Source organism: Protopterus annectens, chromosome 10.part0 (genome assembly GCF_019279795.1).
Source record: "Protopterus annectens isolate FY-2018-M chromosome 10.part0, PAN1.0, whole genome shotgun sequence".
Taxonomy (NCBI): Eukaryota; Metazoa; Chordata; order Ceratodontiformes; family Protopteridae; genus Protopterus; species Protopterus annectens.
The window spans coordinates 462,282,162-462,303,557 of record NC_056744.1 but is presented as its reverse complement, the minus strand read 5'-3'; the positions used below and the strand labels follow the sequence as shown (position 1 = coordinate 462,303,557).

Genomic DNA, 21,396 nt, shown 5'->3' with positions numbered 1-21,396 from the left:
TTTCCATACTGTTGTGTGAGTTGGGAGTTGGAATATATAATTAAGAGAGGGTATGGGGGTGCAACCCACTCATGGAGGTGGAGGGAGGACTTGCCCCTGCAGAAACATTGCTCTTGTATGTGGTTAGATTTCATCAGATTTTTGTCAATGGTTTTCTATGTGGTCAGATTTTGTCCCCCTGCACATACCCCTACCCCTCCTAATTATATTTACCAACTCTGAGGCTGCTCAACAGTGAGAAATGGAGTAAACCCATCACCCTAGTATAACTTCAATTTTGTGATATTGAAGTAGTTTAGATATTTTGCTGTTATCTTTTGAATGATGATCATATGAATAGTACTCCCACATAAATATAAATATATATATATATATATATATATATATATATATATATATATATATATATATGGGTCCCCTTCACATGGTCGACAGTTCATATAATCGACACTCATTTGGTCGACAGTTCATTTGGTCGACAAGCAGATTTGCCCCCTTCCCCAATGTTGTGCAACCCTGGAGTTGATATATATAGTTAGGGGTGTGGGGGGGGCACAGCCCCCCACATTGGGGGGTGTGGGAGGTGAAGCCCCCCACCTAAAATGCTTGTCGATCAAATGAACTGTCGACCAAATAAACTGTCGACCATATGAACTGTCGACCATGTCAGGTAGACCCATATATATATATATATATATATATATATATATATATATATATTACTAGGAATTTGTCAGAAAAAAAGAGCTGTGTATTTGCTTATAAGCAAGAGCGTGGCTTCCAGGATATTATTGTACCACTGTACTCGGCTCTCCAACTAATCAATGAGTACAACACACCGTTCACACCTGAATCAACTTGAGAGATCACTGAGGTTCCTCACGAAAAGAACACAGGGAGTAAACAGTAAGTCTGCTGCAGAATCACTCACAGCCTTAGCCCTGAACGACACAGACTGCTGTATGGTCATCTATGTCTAGGTTACAAGGCATCCTTGTGATCACACATTGATGAATTTGTTTCATATCTGCAAAACAAATATCAGAAATACCCGTTGTAAGGACTTAAAGCTTGTGTATGACATAAACAGAACACGTTTGAGGGGCAGGTATGTGTCTCAAAGATTACATTTTCTCTGGAACAGGCTTCCCATCCATGTGAAGCAAAGCTCATCCCTTACCATATTCAAATGTGGATACAAAAAAGATAGCTCACATAGCATCTAGTGAATTAGGAAATCCAGGTAATCCAAACAGACCAAAATGAAAGTTAACAAATTCCTAATTTTATTAGTGTTTGCATTTCATTGTTCTGTTGAAATCCTACTAGCCTAAAGGATGAAAGCACTAGACCACTGTGATAATAAAATTTGGATTTTTTTAACCTTTATCGTGGTTTGTTTGGATTACCTGGATGTCTTTATTTACTAGACGCTATGTGAGCCATCTTTTTTGGCTTTTAGTGTTTGTGGCATGCATAGACATTCTCATGTTCAAATGTAACTTGGAGCAGTGGATGGGAAATCTCAAATTTACCCCTAGATGTCTGGATGTGAAATTTCAAGTTTACCTCTGTTTTGGCAACTGTGTCCCTAATGGACAAGGGCAGCTTATGAAAGCTTAATGTGTACAAGTGTATATTGGAACTCATAAAATTCCTTGGGGTATTGACAAGCCATTAATATTTTGGTAGTTTGGGGTAAGCTTGGCTAAGCTTAAAATAGCTTTGGGGCCAATAGTTTAGTAACAATTTACAAACCTATGTGTTGTTTCATTTCTTTTAGTGTAGGATGTTTGTCAGAACTTAAGTATGTATAACAGGGTTCCTTGTTCCTTCCATGTTTTCAAATGCGTCTTGGTCGAATTGACAAAACCAAAACTGCAAAATATCCGCTTCAGTACTTTGTCATTTTCGGCACTGTAGTGCGGTCTCGGAGTTGGTATATTTAATAAGGGGGGTGCGGGGGGCACAGTCCCCCACTTAATCTCATGTTTTAATGTGTTTACTTTTTTTTTTTTTGTTGTTCTGACAGTTTGGTTTTGTAAGCTTTCGCTTACATGGGGTCGATTAATCCCTGTCCGCTTACCTAAGTGTTCTGTGATCTAATATAGACCCGTATAACATTGTTGCTGTGTATACACTGTACATTTGTTATGGTGGCATTGTCAGGCATTACGTGGAGTGGTGGTAAAACTGTAGTAAGTATAACATTGCTGCTGTGTACACATGTTATTATGGTGGCATTATCAGACATCACACAGAGTGGTGGTAAAACTGTAGTATGTATAACACTGCTGCTATTTATATACTGTACATTTTTTACAGTATATTGTCAGAAATTACATATAGTGGTTGTAAAACTGCATTATGTATAACACTGCTGCTGTGTATACATTAAACATTTGTTATAGTCAGATATTACTTAGATTGGTGGTAAAACTGTAGTATGTATAACATTGTTGCTGTGTATACACTGTATATTTGTTATGGTGGCATTGTCAGACATTACTTAGAGTGGTGTTAAAACTGTAGTATGTATAACATTGCTGCTGTGTATACACATTATGGTAGCATTGTCAGACATTACTTAGAGTAGTGGTAAAACTGTAGTATGTATAACATTCCTGCTGTGTATACACTATATTTGTTATGGTGGCATTGTCAAGCATTACGTGTAGTGGTGGTAAAACTGTATTATGTATAACATTTCTACTGTGTATACATTGTATATTTGTTATGGTGGCACTGTCAGACATTACTTAGAGTGGTGGTAAAACTGTAGTATGTATAACATTGCTGCTGTGTATACATGCTGTTATGGTGGTATTGTCAGACATTACGTGGAGTGATGGTAAAACTGTAGAGTGTATAACATTGCTGATGCATATACATTGTACATTTGGTATTGTCAGACATTACGTGGAGTGGTGATAAAACTGTAGTATGTATAACATTGCTGCTTTGTATTCATTGTACATTTGGTATTGTCAGACAATACGTGGAGTGCTGATAAAACTGTAGTATGTATAACATTGCTGCTGTGTATACATTGTATATTTGGTATTATCAGACATTACATAGAGTGGTGATAAAACTGTAGTATGTATAACATTGCTGATGTGTATACATTGTACATTTGGTATTGTCAGATATTACGTGGATGGTGATAAAACTGTAGTATGTATAACTTTTCTGCTGTGTATACACTGTATATTTGTTATGGTGGCCTTGTCAGGCATTACGTGGAGTGGTAGTAAAACTGTAGTATGTATAACATTGCTGATGTGTATACATTGTACATTTGGTATTGTCAAGCATTACATGGAGTGGTGGTAAAACTGTAGTGTTTAAAACATTGCTGCTGTGTATACACTGTATATTTGTTATTGTGGCATTGTCAGGTATTACAGAGAAAGGTGTTAAAACTGTAGTATGTATAACATTGCTGCTGTGTATACATGTTATGGTGGCATTGTTGGACATTACATAGAGTGGTGGTAAAACTGTAGTATGTATAACATTGCTGCTCTGTATACATTGTACATTTGTTATGGTGGCATTATCAGGCATTACATACATTGGTGGTAAAACTGTAGTATGTATAACATTGCTGCTGTGTATACATTGTACATTTGTTAATGTGGCATTGTCAGGCATTACTTATAGTGGTGGTAAAACTGTAGTAGGTATAACATTGCTGCTGTGTATACACGCTTTTATGGTGGTATTGTCAGGCATTACATGAAGTGGTGGTAAAACTGTAGCATGTATAATATTGCTGATGTGTATACACGTTGTTATGGTGGCATTGTCAGACATTACACAGAGTGTTTGTATTATACAGCTGCGCAGATTCTGTTATCTTACTAGAAAGATGGAATAATTAAAGTCTTTCACATTTTATAGTTCTAGTAGTGAACCCTAAATGGAAAACAAACAAAACTTTTTTGTAGTAAAATATTTAAATATGCACATAACTATTGATTTTCTTAGTCATTAATCATCATCTTGCCTGTTAAGCAGTATGTTACTTTCATTTGATTTACTTTTCTGAATGTCGTACTGATTTGTTTCTTGTTCTGTCTAGGTGTAAATTCAGAAAAAACTCTTATAGATGTCAGATCAAAAAGGATGTTCACCCTGGGTCTGGCGGCCTAAGCCATGACTGATTCATTTGTTTTTTTTCTTTAGAGATTTTAGTCAAATGATGCTGAAGTAGTGCCAAATGATACCAGAGGTCTTCCAAGTGAAGAACATGTCTGGAGCAAATAGGCTGCAGAGAATAACACTTTCCTTAATGTTAACATCAAATGCTGGATTTCTTCAGTTTAGCATTTTCACTCTGGAATACTATTCTTCCTTTCTGGAGAAGTCCATGTGTGATCTCAAAAAGCAAAGTTTAATTGCACAGAAATTATATATTGTTTTTAGATGCCTCTTCTAAGGCTCACAAAAAGCTTTTCACTCTAAAAGTCATACACTTCTAAGGCTCATTGGTTATTAATAAAAGGCTGGTAGTTCTCAGACAAGACTGAAGATCCTAAAGGACCATTTCTTAGCACAGGAATTTGGCAGACCAACTGCAGATCAGCAGCGTGTAGAAAATTCATCAGAATTTGCAGTCTGCACTATGCAGACTTTCCTGCATAAATAAATAAGAGATCAAATGGAGGCTGTAGGATTTTTGGTGTCTTTTTTTATTTCCAACTGTTATGAATTTTAGTGTTAATAATACATTGGTATTGGTTTCATTGAAATTGATTTTAGTGAAATCACATGATACTGGTTTTACTACCATCACATAAAAAAACCTTTCTAATTATACATTTGTTTTAGTTTCTGCCTCTGTGGAATAGGCAGATAAAGCACTGAGTATGACTGAGATAACCTCAAATCAAGTAGAAGCTTGTGCAGTGGAGGTCTAAAGTAGCAGAGGATGGGAGTAAGTTGCCAATGCTGATCTGCCTATCCTTGTGGGAGGAAATGGTGGTCCAGAACTGCCATTCCAACACTAAGAAGCAGCTTGCAGGTTACTAAAAGGCACAAAGACCAGAAGACATGGAGTGGGTGCTATCAAAGTGGTGATGGTAGCTTTCAATACCTTATAGTCAGAAGCATGTACATGCTCAGGAATATCACTGTACTGCCTTTGCCATGACCCAAGTGCCCATGTCAATCTCTCAGAGGAAGGGTTAGGGCCATTAGAACTGTCCTTAAACTCTGCACTCATACATGTAAGCAAGGGTACAGACCGCTTTCTTGGTTCCCTTATGATGGGCCCTTTGCTTAGATCTGGCCCACAAGATGCAGTAGTAAAGGCGAAAAATGGACTCAAGGCTAATAGGAAGGGGTTTGATTGTTGAGAAATATAAAGAGAAAAGACACCTGGAAAAGGTAAGTTGGCTTTATATTTTATCTACTATTAATCTATTTCCTTAGCCTTCTGATGATAGCTCTTTCATTACTGCAATAATTTATTTCAGTCCTTTTCTGTGGTTACTTTATTTTATTTTTGCCCATACCATGCTTACTCATTTATCAAACACAGAAATTTACAATGTCACACATTGGTGCTATTTGACTGACACAATTTATTCTTTGGGCATTGTTACTGAAGAAGGACTGTTTGTCTGACACATCCCTTCTTCCCTGTCTGGGATGCATATTTCAAAATATTAACAAGGGGATGCACCGTCTCAGCACATAAACAGAAGCCACATCCACACCTATGTCAGTGCTTATCAACATCAGCCTTTTCTGTTCTGTGCAGAGCAGCTGAGACGCTACTGCTTTTGCAAATCCTAGCTGGAAAAATTAAGTTAGGTGGGAAGTAAACCCTGTTGTTATTATTTCACTGTTATGTTGACTGTATCTTGAAGATCTGCTGTTATAAATAAAGTTATCCACAACTGTGCTTTCCACAATGAGGAAAGAATCTGCAGTGGACCTTCTGAATCAGAGGCTTGACTGTTGGATGAAGTCTCATTTTCAGCACCTGGCATAAGTTTTCCCTGGGAAGCTCATAAACACATTCATGAAATAACAAGAACACAATCTCCTGTACCCTTTTGAACATGAGGATGGTCACCCCAGTTTGCCATGCCAGAAGTACTGTCCATGCTTTCTGTACAACACTGAACATACACACTGACCACTTTACTTCAACAGTGTCCATCATCTTCATTATTCCAAACCAGCTTTCATCCTTTACTATATCCTTGCTGCAAAAAAAAATCTTGTTGTAACCCCAGCTACAGAAATTGATACAATCTCACCAGCTGCTTCTGGCATTCCCTTCTCAGAGGAGGGTACGTTGTTCTTATTTTTCATAGAAATATGCTATCTTCTTGAGCCTCAGTAGTTGAAGTGAGGCAGTGAAAGCTCACTCACATTGTTGCAAAACACACGTACATACACAGACATAACTACAACATACAACAGGTGCCACTTTCTTAAAGGTATGTTACCGTATTATTTTTCTTTTGATTAATCAATTGAGTCATTCATTTTCTGGTACCCACTTTATCCTGTTCAGGGTTGTTGTGTTATTTTTTTTTTAAATGTGCCTGTTAAATTTCAGTTCTTTAGTGGTGTAAATTAGGTTATTTTTACTTATATTTCTAAATGTGAACTACAATTTAAATGCGAACATAACTAAAAATCCTTTGTTAAGAAAATAAAATTGTGATATAGTTGCTAGTAAAATAGCCACAACAAATTTAATATATTTGAAGAAATGCTGAAGAGTTAATAATTAGCAGTCTTATGTATTTGTTAATCACTTCTAATATGGTGCACAAGTAAGTTTAGAGCTGTTACTTGATCCCTCTGCTCATAGCTATGAGAAATAATATTGACAGCAGGCTGTTCAGGTTTACGTAACCACACTACAGCACTGTTTATTGACTTGTGAGGCATATCATTTTATAGTTTCCTACTCATAACATTTACTTGGTGTCTGGCAACTGAGAGCAACAGTTTTTGCCTGGTAGAATGGATTGCAGTGTTGGCATTTCGATGAAGCCCAGTTGTTCAACCTTAAAGTACCACAGTTTCTTATTCAGATATTATTATGAGACCTAATCTGGATGTGTTGAATTAATGATTGCATAGTTAAACCAAACTGTGTTCGGATTCTGACTAACATGTCTAACAACTTGCATTTACCTTTCTGTCTGTTAGGTTGTATATTTCACTGCTACTTTCCCATATGTGGTCTTAACAATACTGTTTGTGCGCGGAGTCACGCTGGAAGGAGCTGCTACTGGTATCAAGTACTACCTGACTCCACAGTGGGAAATGATTTTAAATGCCAAGGTATGCATTGTTTCCTGAACTACAGTATTCTCTACAAGGTGGGCTATAAAAACTATGTAATCAACGGTATCGTGGAATAATATGTAAAATATCAGCAGCTAGATGGGATAGTCCTAGCCTGTATATTACTGTAGTGAATCACAGTTCATGTATTTTATGTCTTCTACTGTAAAATACTATAAATAGCACAGAAAATGCTTAATTTCTTGCTTGTCTTTTGGAATCAAGATGCTTTGGTCAAAGCTCACTACAAGAGATGGAACAGAACAGACTGGGTTCACTTGAGATTCACTATTAAAAAAAAGTACAAATGCAGATGGACTTAAGAGAAAGAGACAAAGAAAATCTTGGTTTTATGCTTCTGCTCCCAAAGCTAATTCCTGCGTGGGTGTAAGTGTGTATGTATGTGTGTGTGTGTATATATATATATATATATATATATATATATATATATATATATATATATATATATATGTGTGTGTGTGTGTGTGTATACATAATTTTATATATATATATATATATATATATATATATATATATATATATATATATGTACACACACACACACACACACACACACACTCACACACACACATATATATATATATGGGTCTACTTTACAAGGATGAAATATCAGTAGACTGACATTTAAAAAACTGAGACGAAAAAAACACGATTTTTCACAATCCTGACAACTCACATCACCAACTGCCAAATAACCGACATTCACAAACCCGCCACCCAAAATACCGACATAAAACAACCAAATGTCCAATCTTTCCTACCACCGGGTAACCATGTACATCCAAACCTTTACAACTACCTAAACTAAAAACTCTTCCAAACTAAACATACTGCTATATATCACATTACCCTACCAAATATGCCTATAAATCAGAACTCATTCAACAGAACAAATTTCTTAACTAATACCAGTCTACATCATTAAACACTCTTCCACTACATTTACAGACCACTTCACATTTATTTTATTTATTATTTATTTACATTTGTTTACCGGGAAATTCCGACTGTACACAGGCCCTTTTTCAGCGGAGGCCCGGGGAGAAAAGCTCCACAAGTACAAATAAAATCTTATAATAGAGAATGTTACAATAGTATATGATTTTACATTAAACAAGTCAGCAGTTTCAGCAGTCAGTCTTCTGAAAGACAGTAATGTGAAGTTTCAGTTATGTGAAATTTCAACATTATCATATCGGTCTTTTAAGTGTATGTATATATGTATACACACACATCAAATGTATCTTTTTATTTACTCATACTCAGCATGCCTGGAATCATTTCCCTCTGATATTTCTTTTATCTTTTTCACTTTGCACATGTTTTTCCAGGTTTGTTTTACTAAGGTTTCTTATGATGTTTTAGAGGCTGTCAGCTTGAAAGATGCCCTTAGTGTTTTTGTTTTCCTTATGAGTTGGGCAGCAGTACTTCTTTACTATTTTTTGAAGGTTGTTGAAAGGAAGGAATCTAGTTTGCTGTTTTAAATCTTTTAACTTTTTATTTTCAGTTCAAAGAATTTTCTTCAAGCAATTTGTTCAGAGATGTTTCACGTAACTTAAATGACACAGTATACTATTGTCCATTGCTTTGCTGAGGGTGAATTATCATTAGATGTACTTTTATAGAAACATAGTGCTTCTGTCACATTCTTGATGTGAGATACATTCCTGGGATTCTAACAGGAGGTACTAGTTTTGAGATTGCCAAATAAACTAGCCAGTAACTGACATGCCTGATGTGTAGTTGAAATATAGCTTTTACACTGCTGTGTCCAAGTTTTATCTCAGTCTACATAACCATTTCACTTGCATTTTCTCACTTTTTCAAGGTTTGGGGCGATGCTGCATCCCAGATTTTCTATTCCCTGGGCTGTGCCTGGGGTGGTTTAATTACCATGGCGTCCTATAACAAGTTTCATAATAACTGCTACAGGTAAGTTTTACGTAAGAAAGAGGGAAGCTTCCTCAGTCATATGCCTTTTAAAGTAATTTACTTCAGTTCATTGTACTGTGCAAAACCAGTCTGTTGGCTGATTGACATGAAACACGTGAAAAGAAAAGTCTCTGTGTGCTTAATAATAAATAAATTAAATTATTATTATAAGATAAATTAATCAACAGGTAGCGTGGTTGTTAATTCACTAGTCAGTTTAAAAACTTTAAAAGACAGTTTGAAGGTTGAATTTTCCTGCTGAAATTACTCATCAATATTCTAAAAGCAGTGTTTGGTCTGTGTTGTGCTTTTGTGCTCCCAGTCTCAGCAGGTTGGGAAACCAAGGAGCTGATGATAAATCCAGTTAATAATCCTACTAGCATATTCTTTCTGGAACAAATGACAGCACTCATAGGGAATAACTTTGCTGTGGGACATAGAATTGATGGATACTTTTACTGAACCAACACACATTTTACAGGAGAGATTTACAAGCTTTCAGACTACAGACTTCTGTATTAGGAGTTAAAATTTCTGAGTTTATCTCCTGACAAAAGGCTCACGAAAACTGTATATGGAAAAATTATATATATTTTTCTGGTCTAGCAAAACAACAGAGGCCCCAAGACCGAAACCTGCGGTACACCGCTCATTACAGGTCTACTGCTTGATGTGGCTTCCCCTATTTTGATTAGGAGGGTTCGATCAGTGAGCCAGTTTGCTACCCATCTGGTAACATATGTAATGATGCCTAGTTGAGAGAGTTTATATGATTTATATATGTGGAAAAGGGATGGATAGTAAAGTAGTAAAAAGGGGAATAGAGTACAAGGAAATTAATATTAAAATGACAAAAGGTAATTGAGCTGGACGGAATGGGAGAGGATGCTATATTACCTTTTTTGGGAGGGGGGACATATATACATTTTTGCAGTACATGATGGAAAATGGGGAAGATAAAGGGAAGCAAAGGAAGGGATGCCAATTAGGGAAGACTTAATGGGTAATACAAAACATGAACCATACAAGGCAGACAGGGGTGGGTGATCACACAATAGGCAGGGTTCACAATTAGAGAGGAAGATAGACAAGTAGAGGATGGACGGCTGGTGATAGGAAGGATGTTGCACATTGCACAAGGGGTGAAAATGGCACAGAAGAGTGGGTGCACAAATGAAAGATTGGGCAGGATCAGTGCGCTATCAAACTGGCCTGAAGACTACTATTTAGAGCCTTGATCAGAGTTGTCAGGGTAGATGGTCCCTGATGTTGAGGGGGAATTCTCCAGTGACTAAATTCCTGGAACCTGCATGTTCAGGGAGTCTTCCCCTCAGTAGAGAAGCCACTGGTATGGACCCCACTGCTGCAACAGCACCTTGTCATCTACAGCCTGAACTGCTTGTAGCTTTTACTGCTTATGGTGAGGATATCATCCTGGGCTGACCACAAGAGAGGGGACACTGCTTCTCCTTGATGAGATAATCTCTTGATGCACAGGTGGTATGGAGCTGTCCTTTACAACAGCAGATGGCCACAGCCAAGGTGATCCAGCCTCTTGTGGACCTTCAGAGGGAGACAAAATGGAAGCAAAGCAAAAATTAAAATAAAGAAAGTGAGCAAGTACTGGCAAATAAATAGAAACTGTGTAAGTGAAAGGAAAACTACTTATAAGGTTGGGTGCCCAGCTATTACAGCCTTTTGCTGTAGAAAACCTGGTTAAGCTTGATGTCTTCCAGTGCTGCAAAACAAAAGGAGATAAGAAAAAGGGCATTGTTAGCATGGTACAAGCATTGTCAGCATGTTTAAATACGTGTATTTGAATGTCCTGTGAATGTACTAGCTTCGCAAGGGACTCAGTGATATAGGCCACCTCCTGAACTGTATATCCTGACAGCATGCCCCCAAATATCTCGCATCTGTACTTCAGCCCAACTATTCAAAAACCCAGCAGTTGACATTTACAGTTGCTGGGCAGCAATAGTTGTAACAGTTTATGTGCAGGTGTGTGTGCCCCCCAACCCACTGTAAGCCATGGCTCATCACTGGTTTTTACAAGTGGGCATAAAATGGAACAAAGAATACAAAAGTGCACCCTACTGCTTGTATCCACGTAATCATTTTCCTGCCAGCTCTGCTCTCACCTTCTCTGGCTTTCTAAAGTAATGCAAAGTCATATTTGGCTGCATATATATCTGATATGTGTCTAATCATAAACATAAGAAATGCTGCAGTTTTCCTCCAAGTGTATGTATTTAAGAACACTTGATCTGATTAAAAGAGGCCCATCTTCAGTAACACATGATTTATATTGCAGCTGTTTGGAGTACTCAGCAGATAAAATGCTCTGATGCTTTTCTTCTTTCCTTCTTATTTTCATAAGGCAGCTCTGTCTTTTCAAACTAAAGTGAGAAAAGTATTGTTACTTTTATATCCAGTGGACACGAATTCAAGGTTATTAGATAAATGCACATGTAGTACCTCAGACGTAAGAACATCAAATTATTTTGCTCACACAATTTCTTATCAGAGCTACGTTTTAGAGACAATTCGGAAAAGCTGCAGTCTGTTCTCATCATTTATACCAGATACTCAGACTGAATAATTAGAGTAGTAGGTGAGATTGAGTGAAATGTGTTTGAGGTGGGTAGATTGGCATAGAAAAAGAATCTTACAATGAGAGCATGATGGTGATACTTCTGAATGCTCATGTAACTCAAGATTTTGTGTTTGGTTAGTTACCTAATGCTAGCATTCTTGACTTAGAAGACAAAACAAGGCTATCTTTCACAGATATGAATGTACATCCTTCCCCGTTTAGTGGCAGAAATAGTCACTACAAACAAACAACTTTTTCTTTGAAAGGTTTGCTTTTACGGCACATTTGTCATCAAAAACAGTTTAAGTGGAAGCAGTTCAGCTATAATTCAAGTACATCAGTAATAGACAATTGGAGATCTTCAAAATGACTGCAATCATTCCATATTTCTACGATCCCTGGAATTCAAATTATAGAATAATCTTTCTGTTTGGCAACAGATAACCACAGACAAATGGCTGTTGCAAACAATTCAGCAAAGTTATGCCTCAGAATGCACACACACACACACACACACACACACACACATACACACACACACACACAATGTCATTAGGTTCATCTTCCACTTCAGCTGACAACCAGCTTTTGACAAACAATGCAATCTATCCAAATAGATCCTGTTAGTCAAAAAGTTTTTTTTCCCCCAGATGATTTAGATCTTCCAAAAATCTCACTCCAATGTCGCAATACTAAGTGCATTGCACAGCAGTGCTAAACATTTTTTGCAGTACGGAAAGTCCCTTCTTCACCCTCTGATGTAACGGCAAACTCAAACACCCCCAGTCTCTTGGAGAGTCGACACACAAAACACTGACAAAAAAATCCAAAACTCAAGACTATGAATATGCTTCACCTCAAAAAATCTAGATCCGTCAGAGCCACAAGGGCGGGAGACTTAAACCTCGACACGGCTATTAATAGGACGTGCTGGAGGGATAGATTCATCACCCAAAGACTCCCTATGCTGTGGAATAAAATCCCGGTATATGTGAGGTAGAGCACCTCGCTGGCCTTGTTCAAGAGAAATCTTGACCAATGGATGGGAGATCACAGATATACCCCAGGGATTACCTCAGTGTCACTGCTCGACAGAGGCACAGCAAAATAATGGGTATAGTTCCCCATACTAAAGGGGTGGCGTAAGCCACAAAACTATGGGCTAGGCTTGTAAATGCCCTCGGGCAGATAGCCTAGTATGAACCTATGAACCTATCAGTAGAAATTGTGTAAGAAATTAGCTTAGAGCATGCAAATCCAAAACCAAAGTTTTTTTTTTCAAGGGGATAAACTCCCCCAGCATTCCCACAACCTGTGCTACTTATACCAAATCCAAGGTTGCACAATAGTGGGGAAAGTCATATTCTCTCCTCTGTTTTAACAGTGATTTTTCACCAGTAGAGCATACAGCTGTTGATATTTTGAGTGTTAGATGTTTTTGTCAATGTTTTTTTTTTTTACCTTGAGCTAGTTAGAGCAATTTCAGTAGAGCAGTATATACAGTATGTATATGCATATGTATTAGGTTGAGTGGACACTCTAAATTGGTCGTAGGTGTGAGTGTATGTGTGTATGCAAGTGAGTGGTACGGATGAACTACAGTGGCAAGACTAGCCACTTGGCAGTGTAAACCTCGGCTCGAGATAATTGTCACTGTTAAAGTGACACCCCAACCCATGTGTAAAATGGAAAAAAGGGGTTGAGGATGGAATGATGGATCTACACAAAGTCCCACAGAACTGGAGAGAAGGGAAGACTATTCTACTAGTCCCACAAAGGTACAGAAGCTGCAACAGAGTCAGTTGTACATGGTGGAAGTGATATTTGTCCAGCAGCATCACACCACTCAGTTACCAGTAGTGTTACTTGAAAATGCATAGCTTTGTGCTCTGGTGAGATCTTCTCATAAAAATACTTAAGAATGTAGAAAGGTTATCATCATTTTCAGTTTTTAACTGGACTATGAATAGCCTGCAGATATTTAGCTCCAATATTTGTACACCTCAGTAAGCAAAATATAACTATTTCCCCTGTTGGGATGATTGTTTGATACAGGCAAAAACAAAACAGATACAAATGCAACCCATCAGTCCAACCATTATGCTGCCCAAGGCTTTACAAATTAACAGCAAACTGTGACAGGTCTGTGACTCTCTTCAGTGTCATTAACTCCTCTGGGGAGATTATCAGACCTGTTAATACAACACTTTCCAACTCAGGACAAGAGAACAAAGATAGTCAGACCTTTTACAATTTTCTGAGCAACAACCTTCACAGTTTCTTAGAGCACTAGGTTCATGTCTTCTTTTATTCTCCTGGTACATCAAGCAAGAGTCATATGACAAATTCACTAGGGCATCTTGAAAACATTTGGAATCAATGTACAAATTCTCTGGATATGTTGATTCCTAAAAGTCAGGGCATAAAAGCGGAATTTCTGTGGAGGACAGATAAGGAAAACTTGTTCATAGGAATCATGTTTATTTATTTATTTGAATTTGTTTACTAGTGTACAGCACCGATCAATTCTGACCAGTTTCAGTCTTAGCCTGGATCTAAAACTGACCGTACAGAATACAAAAACGCATAAGTGACAGTAAAACAGTACGATGGTAGAGTACCACTTAGGATCTCTAGTAAATTAAATGTATTAATTACTAATGTGTATAAAATTTTCAAAACATTTGAGAAATTAGAGTAGAATAAATTAGAGAAGGGAAGTGGAGCAAAGGATCTTAATGGCTAAGTTAAAGTGGAGAACAGTTAAAGCAGACTTATGTGATGTGACCTGAGGGGAAAGAGGTGCAGTCTGCTTGTTTAACTAAAAGTGATTTTAGTAGGATATGGAACTTGGAATAAGAGCTGAATCTTTAACCATCCAAAGTTAGAAGTGATGCCTACAGATTCTTCAGATTGTGTCTGGAGAGCTTACTTCAGTAACTTATTAGGCAGCTGGTCTCAACAGGAAGAATCATGTCATATCAATGTGAAGGAGATGAAGGCAGAATAACAGGATTCCAACAAACTTCCAGGACAGTATTTAACCAGATTACTTTCAAATCAACAAAGATGGCATGAGAGTGATGTGGTATATAAAAAGACAGGAACCAGATCATTTCAAATTCATAAAGAGAGAATTCTGATTTGGGAAAGGGCTCCACATCAGTTTCCAACTGCTGGTAAGTCATGTTCTTGGCAGGTGCACTGAGATTGAAAAAATTTGGCTCACAAATGAAACTTGATCTAAAGTTATATCATTAAATTACACAAATGCGAAACCTTCCAGAAGATGATCTGTTAGATTCACATTTCAACAATCAGCTGAAAAACTTACTGCTTCCTGATGCCTCAAAAGACACCTCGGAAGCCTTCTCTTTTCACTTGCACTATACATTGATGTATGCTTTTTCTCTATTTCAATCTAGAAAATGCTCTTCAAAACAAGACAGAGCAATGCCAACCTCATTTTGGTAGCATCATCTTTATCTGGACAACATTGATTTTCACTGCTAATGACCTGAGCTTTGGTTTACTATTGATCTGCAATAATCACTGGCATAAATTAACCGAGCAAGAGGGCAAATTTCTATATCCCATTTTGAAATCTCTGAGCCTGTCAGTATAGAGGATACAATTTGATTCCTAGCAGTGGCTGCCAATATTTACAAGTTCTAAATATACAAAATAGGCTAAAAGGCCAGACTTACAAAACTCCTCATACAAATGTGGAAAAGATTTGTTTCTTGGTCTAGTACAAATGGTTTAGATCATTTACCTGGCCCTATACCAAGATTTCTGTGCCATTTGAATTACTAATTTTATTCAAATTTGGCGTATTCTCAGTTAAAACATTGCATTTTCACAGTCTTTGCCTACCTCATATAGTAGCTCATTCTTCTGTTAAGGTCTTCCTTAAAAGAGGTACTTCGTTTAAGGATTCTAGTGAGACATATCTTCTTTCTTTGCAATTTGAACTTTATATGAGAAAAGGTAACTTTCCCTTATTTTGAACCAACATATTCAAAAGAGTTAATGCATCATTCTTGAGCAGTACTATTATTGGTTGATGTCACTTCTGTTAGGAGCATTTCGGAAATATGTTCTTTTATGTGTAGACTGATTTACCTGGTGTTCTACAATGAAAGTGTATTTTGTAAACAAATTCATTGTTTATGCCAAAATAGTTTATTTGATGTTTCTTATTCAAGAGATTCAGTTGCCTGTATTCTGTGAAAACAATCAAAATAGTGGGTGATCACATGCAGATGTGATAAATAAGAAGGACAGTTAATTTTGGAAGGACTGATTAGCAATTGTATCTTTAAAAAAAATGAAATAAGCTGGCCCACCTTTTCTAGATGATTAGCCCACTGTATAGTATTTTACCATGGCAAATAAAATAAAACTCTTCAAGAACAGTGATGCTTATTCCACTAGGACAGCAGCATATTTCAGGAAATTGTCTACACATGATATTTTATAAGCTGCAATATGGTCTGTTGTTCACACTTTCACAAAAGTCTGTAAGGTATGTGCACAGTTCAGGAGCCGGACAGGTGTGGGCAGAAATGGACTTCAGGGAATTCTCTTCCATTCCTTGGTAATACTACTTGGGAATCTACCCTAATGGTATAATAGTGACCCTCCCTGACAAAGATAGTATAGTTATGTTGAAGTATGCATAGCATAACAGTAGATCTGCAAGAAGTGGTCACTGCAACAGTAAATCTATCCTTGCTACTCTACTTCTGTACAGGAAAGGTTTGTGTGTGTGTGTGTGTATTCTGCCTTAATGGTACTTTAGTTCGGTTATTAGTATCTGTTATCATAACTGGATTATTAGTTAAGGAATAGCCTATTACTGGCACAAGGCTTATGAGGACCTTCATGGGGCATATGTAACTGAGACACTCATCTAACTACAGTGACTTTATATTGCATCCTTAAGTACCAACCAGTGTTAAAAAGAGTGGATGTGTGAGACCAGCATTCATTTTCATGGGCACAGTTGGTGAAAATTCTGTTTATGAATGAAGTTAGATGAGTAAAACCTAAACGTGATTTTCTGTTTCAGTGAACATGCTGTGAACTTTTGCAAGGGGTTAAGAACTCACTTTTAGCCTGTTGCTGTATATGTTATATGCCAGAGAACAAGGGAATTATCCCACATAAAACCAGTCAAACCCTCGTAGTCCTTTTCCACTGAAGCATTCAGTGCAGCCCTATTGTTGGTTTACCTCCACTAAATCTAACTGTATCACAGAGTTAGTTAGGCTAGTGGTCATGCCACAAACAATCACATTTCCCTGATGACTTTACACATCTTAATGGCAACTGAAAGGGTTCCTGAACTGTTTCACTAGCAGTTTCAGCTTTGTAGGATTTAATCCAGGACACAGTCCCCCGTCCACCTTTCAGCAGTGGTCATGCTCACATCTGTTAAGCATTTCTTGTCCAGAGCAGATGAAGAACAATGCAAGAGCTGCCACAGTACCTTCTCTGTGTTCAACATTTTATTTTTCATTTCTGGACATTTGAAATAATTTTATTATTCAAAAAGTAATGTGATAGGCTGGAAGAATTGCTACATACTGGAAAATGCGACGATGGGGGATTTTGATATTTTTGAAATGCATTACACATGTATCTTAATTGCTGAGTGTTCACTAACAAGTCCAAGACTGCATAATGCACTCTCCAGTGACGTAATGAAAGTAGGTAGGTAATGTTGCATCCACATGCTATGCATTGAAATGATGACACAACATTTTCTATACTAACAATAGTTCACGTTTATGTAATATGTTGCTTAACCAATTACGTGCACCTGTTTTGTTCCCCCCAGCTAAACATTCAAATGTTTGAGGTTAGGTGGTGGACAGAAACCATTATGCATACCTCTTAACTTCCTAGCACAAGAAATCTGGACAAAACCAAAAATAATGTGGCACAAAGGCTCAAAAATAAGAGACAGATTTTAAACGTTGCTCTTTTATACTCTGAAAGTACTTAGAGTAACATGATTTGTATTAGCATACGTTTTCTGAAAGATTGAAGCCTGAAATTCAAATGTACATCTTAATTTAGTGAACTCAATCCTCAACAATTTGACAGAAAACCATAAATTTTATGAAAAACAGACCAACAACGTGAGGCACAAATCTGGACAATGTGCGAAAATCTGGACAGTTGAAAGGTATGCATTATGTAACTAACAGATGTATATATGTTATTTTTCATAGATTTACTCTAATAAGTTCTAGCTTCCTTTTGTGCTTTTCAGCCTTTAGAGGGGTTTTTATGTGTTCAGTATTTACAGCTTTTTAGTAAGGAGACATTGTTGTCTTAATGGCTGTTTAATTTATTTTATAATCACTGGTTTATCTTTGCTGTTCATTTGTTTGCTTACTGTTCCACTAAAAAGCTGCTTCAAAGTTCACAGACTATAGAATATTGTTTCTGAATGCACACACACACTCCCACAAACACACACACACATATTTACAAGCATGCAAACAACCACACTCACTCAAGATGTAGATGAATCTTGCAACTGTCTTTCTGGTTTCTGATACAGTATATATCACAAAGTACACCAGACTTAATAGTTGAACAAAAGCATGATATTTTGGTATGTTGTTGCAAAACAGAAAGTAATCCACAGCTGATGATCAAAAATGTATCAGACAAATTACAGCAAGCACATTTTCCCATCACATAGCTAAGTTCGGAGAGTAAAAGCGTCTCTGGCATTGAAATCTTCTGGTGGCCTTCTTCCCCCCTCTGCTGGTCATAATCATAACTGCAGATATGCTCTGCAGTGTCATTTATTATTCCCAAATCTTATTTTTTAAAAAGCAATATTTAGGAATGGGACAGCCAGATGAAACTCATTTCCATCTGCCAAATTTGAAACCACAGAGAAATAATAAAACTACAAATAATAGTTAATGCTTTATGGTGCACTTGCACTATTTTAAAACTAATGTTCACTTTTTTTTCACACACCAGAAATGAGAATGTTGCAGACAAATGAAAAAAATGCATTGTTTAGGTTCATAGGATGGTACTCGGATATCAGCCCTAGGGCCTATACAAGCCTAGCCATAACAATTCCCTGGATATTTCTTCCCACAATATTTACTTCCCTGGACCCCTGTCTAGCAGGGCGACTGACGTGATCCCCGAGGTGAATTTCCTATCTCCCATCCAATCGTCAAGGTTCTTTTTGAACAAGGCCAAAGAGGTGCTCTGCTTGACATATATGGGCAGTCTATTCCAGAGTCTGGGGAGTCTCTGGGTCAGGAACCTATCCCTCCAGCATGTTTTGTTCATTGTGATGACAAGATTTAGATCCCTGGAGCGTGTGGCTCTGAGGGATTGGGATTTCTTTAAGTGTAGCATGTCCAACAGCTCTGGTTTTGACATGGCTTTGTATGTTAAGCAGAGATCGCCTCTGAGTAGACGATATGCGACAGAGTATAGCTGGAGTTTTTTTAGACGGCCAGCATAGGGCATCTGCTTTAGGCCTGTGATTCTTTTAGTGAGATATTTCTGCGGCCTTTCTAGTTGTTGCAGATGTCTTGAGAGGTACATACCAAATGGGGCGTTGTATTCTATAATGGGTCTAATGAGGAATGAGTACAGTGGGACAATGACCTCCTTTTTTCTGGATGAAAAGCCCTTAGTGATGAGGTGTGCCACATAGAAGGATTTCCTGACTGTTGTGGTGATGTGGTTATCAAAGGTGAGACCACTGTCCACCTGTGTCCCTAAGTCTCTTATCACACTTTCGGTATTTAGTGTTGCTGCCACCTATGTGGTAATTCACAGGTACATGTTTTTTTTTTCCCAAAGGGGATAACTATACATTTCTTGGCATTGAGCTTGAGCCCATGGTTCTGGCACCAAGCATCCATTTCTGTAAGGCCCTTTTGTAGAATATTCACATCATTTGGGGATTCAATAATGGCTCCAAGTTTGCAGTCATCTGCAAACTTTGTTAGCCAGAGTCCCTTAATGTTGGCCTGTACTTAGAATTAGATGCCAAACGAGAGCAGTTCCAGGACTGTACCATAAGGTACTCCACTTGTCACTTGTCTGGAGCTGGATTTGGAGTCGGCTACTTTTACAGTAGCCAGTTGGTAACCCATCGAGTGACTTAGAATTAATGCCCAACTTAGTAAGTTTATCTATGATTCCAGAGTGGGGGATGGTGTCGAAGGCCTTGGCGAGGTCCAGATAGGCTGTGTGGACCATCTTACCTTCATCCACGGCTCTGGAGACTGATTCAAAGAAGTCAATCAGGATCAGGAGACAAGATCGGGCCTTCATGAACCCCAACTGGGTGGGGTCCAGTGTTTGAAGTCTGCCAATGTCTTTGTTTATAAGTTCCATGGCCTTGCAGATCAGGCTCATCAGAATGATGGAGCAGTAGTTCCTGGGATCCAGGGTGGATCCCACCTTGTGGAGTGGGATAACAGTAGCTATGCGCCACTCAGTGGGCACGAAACTTGAGGTGAGGCTACGATTAAACATGACACTTAGGTGAGGTGCCAGTTCATTTTGTAGTTCATGTAGTACAGCCTGGGATGTCGTCTGGTCCCATGGATGCTGTATTCTTAGCTTTGGAGAGTGCGTTTTTTACCTGTGTGGCCATTACTACTGGAATTTGGCAATCTTTCGGTATTGAGATGGGCCTTTTAGGGGGTGAGAGGGGGGTGAAGTTGGCACTGAATCGATCTGCCAGGATATTGGCAATATCCTTGGGATCAGAATAGTTAATGCCATTCTGTTGTAGCTCAGAGCAGATCTGAGCATTGCCATTTAGATTCTTGACATAGCTATAGAATGCCTTGTGGTTGTCTTTGGAATCTTTGTCAATTTTATTTTCGTAGCTAGCTTTGGAGGATTTTATGAGGGATCTCAGCTTCTTACTGAGGCTGGTAAGGGAGTTTTTGCATCCTGGGAGTTTCCTCTTTTCTGCAATAGTTTCTTCCTTTTGTTGTAAAGTTTGTTTATGGCAGGGGCCACCAGACTGGTTTCCTTTTTTTGGAGGAGAGCATCTTGGTTCTATTTGGGATGGCACGATTCATGCACGAGTGGATGTGCTCGTATAGTGCCTTAGTGTAGGATTCAGCAGTCGAACTTTCAGTTCCCATCTGCATGGGTGTCATGAAGTTTGTCACTTCTGACTTGAGTAGCATGAAGTTGGCTTTGGAGAGGTTTTTTACAGAGGTTTCATTGGGGTGGCGGGTGGGATGTGGATGTTAAGGGTGATTAGCTTATGGTCAGACCTGACCAACGAGGGGGTGACCACCATAGGTGTGGAGCATCGATTTTCCATGTTGGTAATGACCAGGTCTAGGATATTGGAGCCCTGGTGGAACTATGGATTAGTTGATCCAGGGCATTGGAATTTATGAATTCCAAGAACCGTTGGGCAAAGGTGTTGGTACACGAGTAGTTTTCCCAGTTAATGGCAGGGTAGTTGAAATCACCCAGTATTAGGGTGTTTGGTTATATCT

At 38.1% G+C, this 21,396-nt stretch overlaps 1 protein-coding gene across 4 annotated transcripts in view; it reads left to right on the top strand.

The window, feature by feature from the left end:
- SLC6A9 (solute carrier family 6 member 9) overlaps positions 1-21,396 on the top strand; it is a 1,267,030-nt gene that overhangs the window by 1,101,752 nt on the left and 143,882 nt on the right. For all 4 annotated transcript variants that reach the window (XM_044085361.1, XM_044085363.1, XM_044085360.1 and 1 more), the window contains 2 exons: positions 7,183-7,317; positions 9,170-9,273. In XM_044085361.1, the coding sequence (XP_043941296.1) occupies positions 7,183-7,317; positions 9,170-9,273 (239 nt within the window). The remainder of the gene's footprint in view (positions 1-7,182; positions 7,318-9,169; positions 9,274-21,396) is intronic.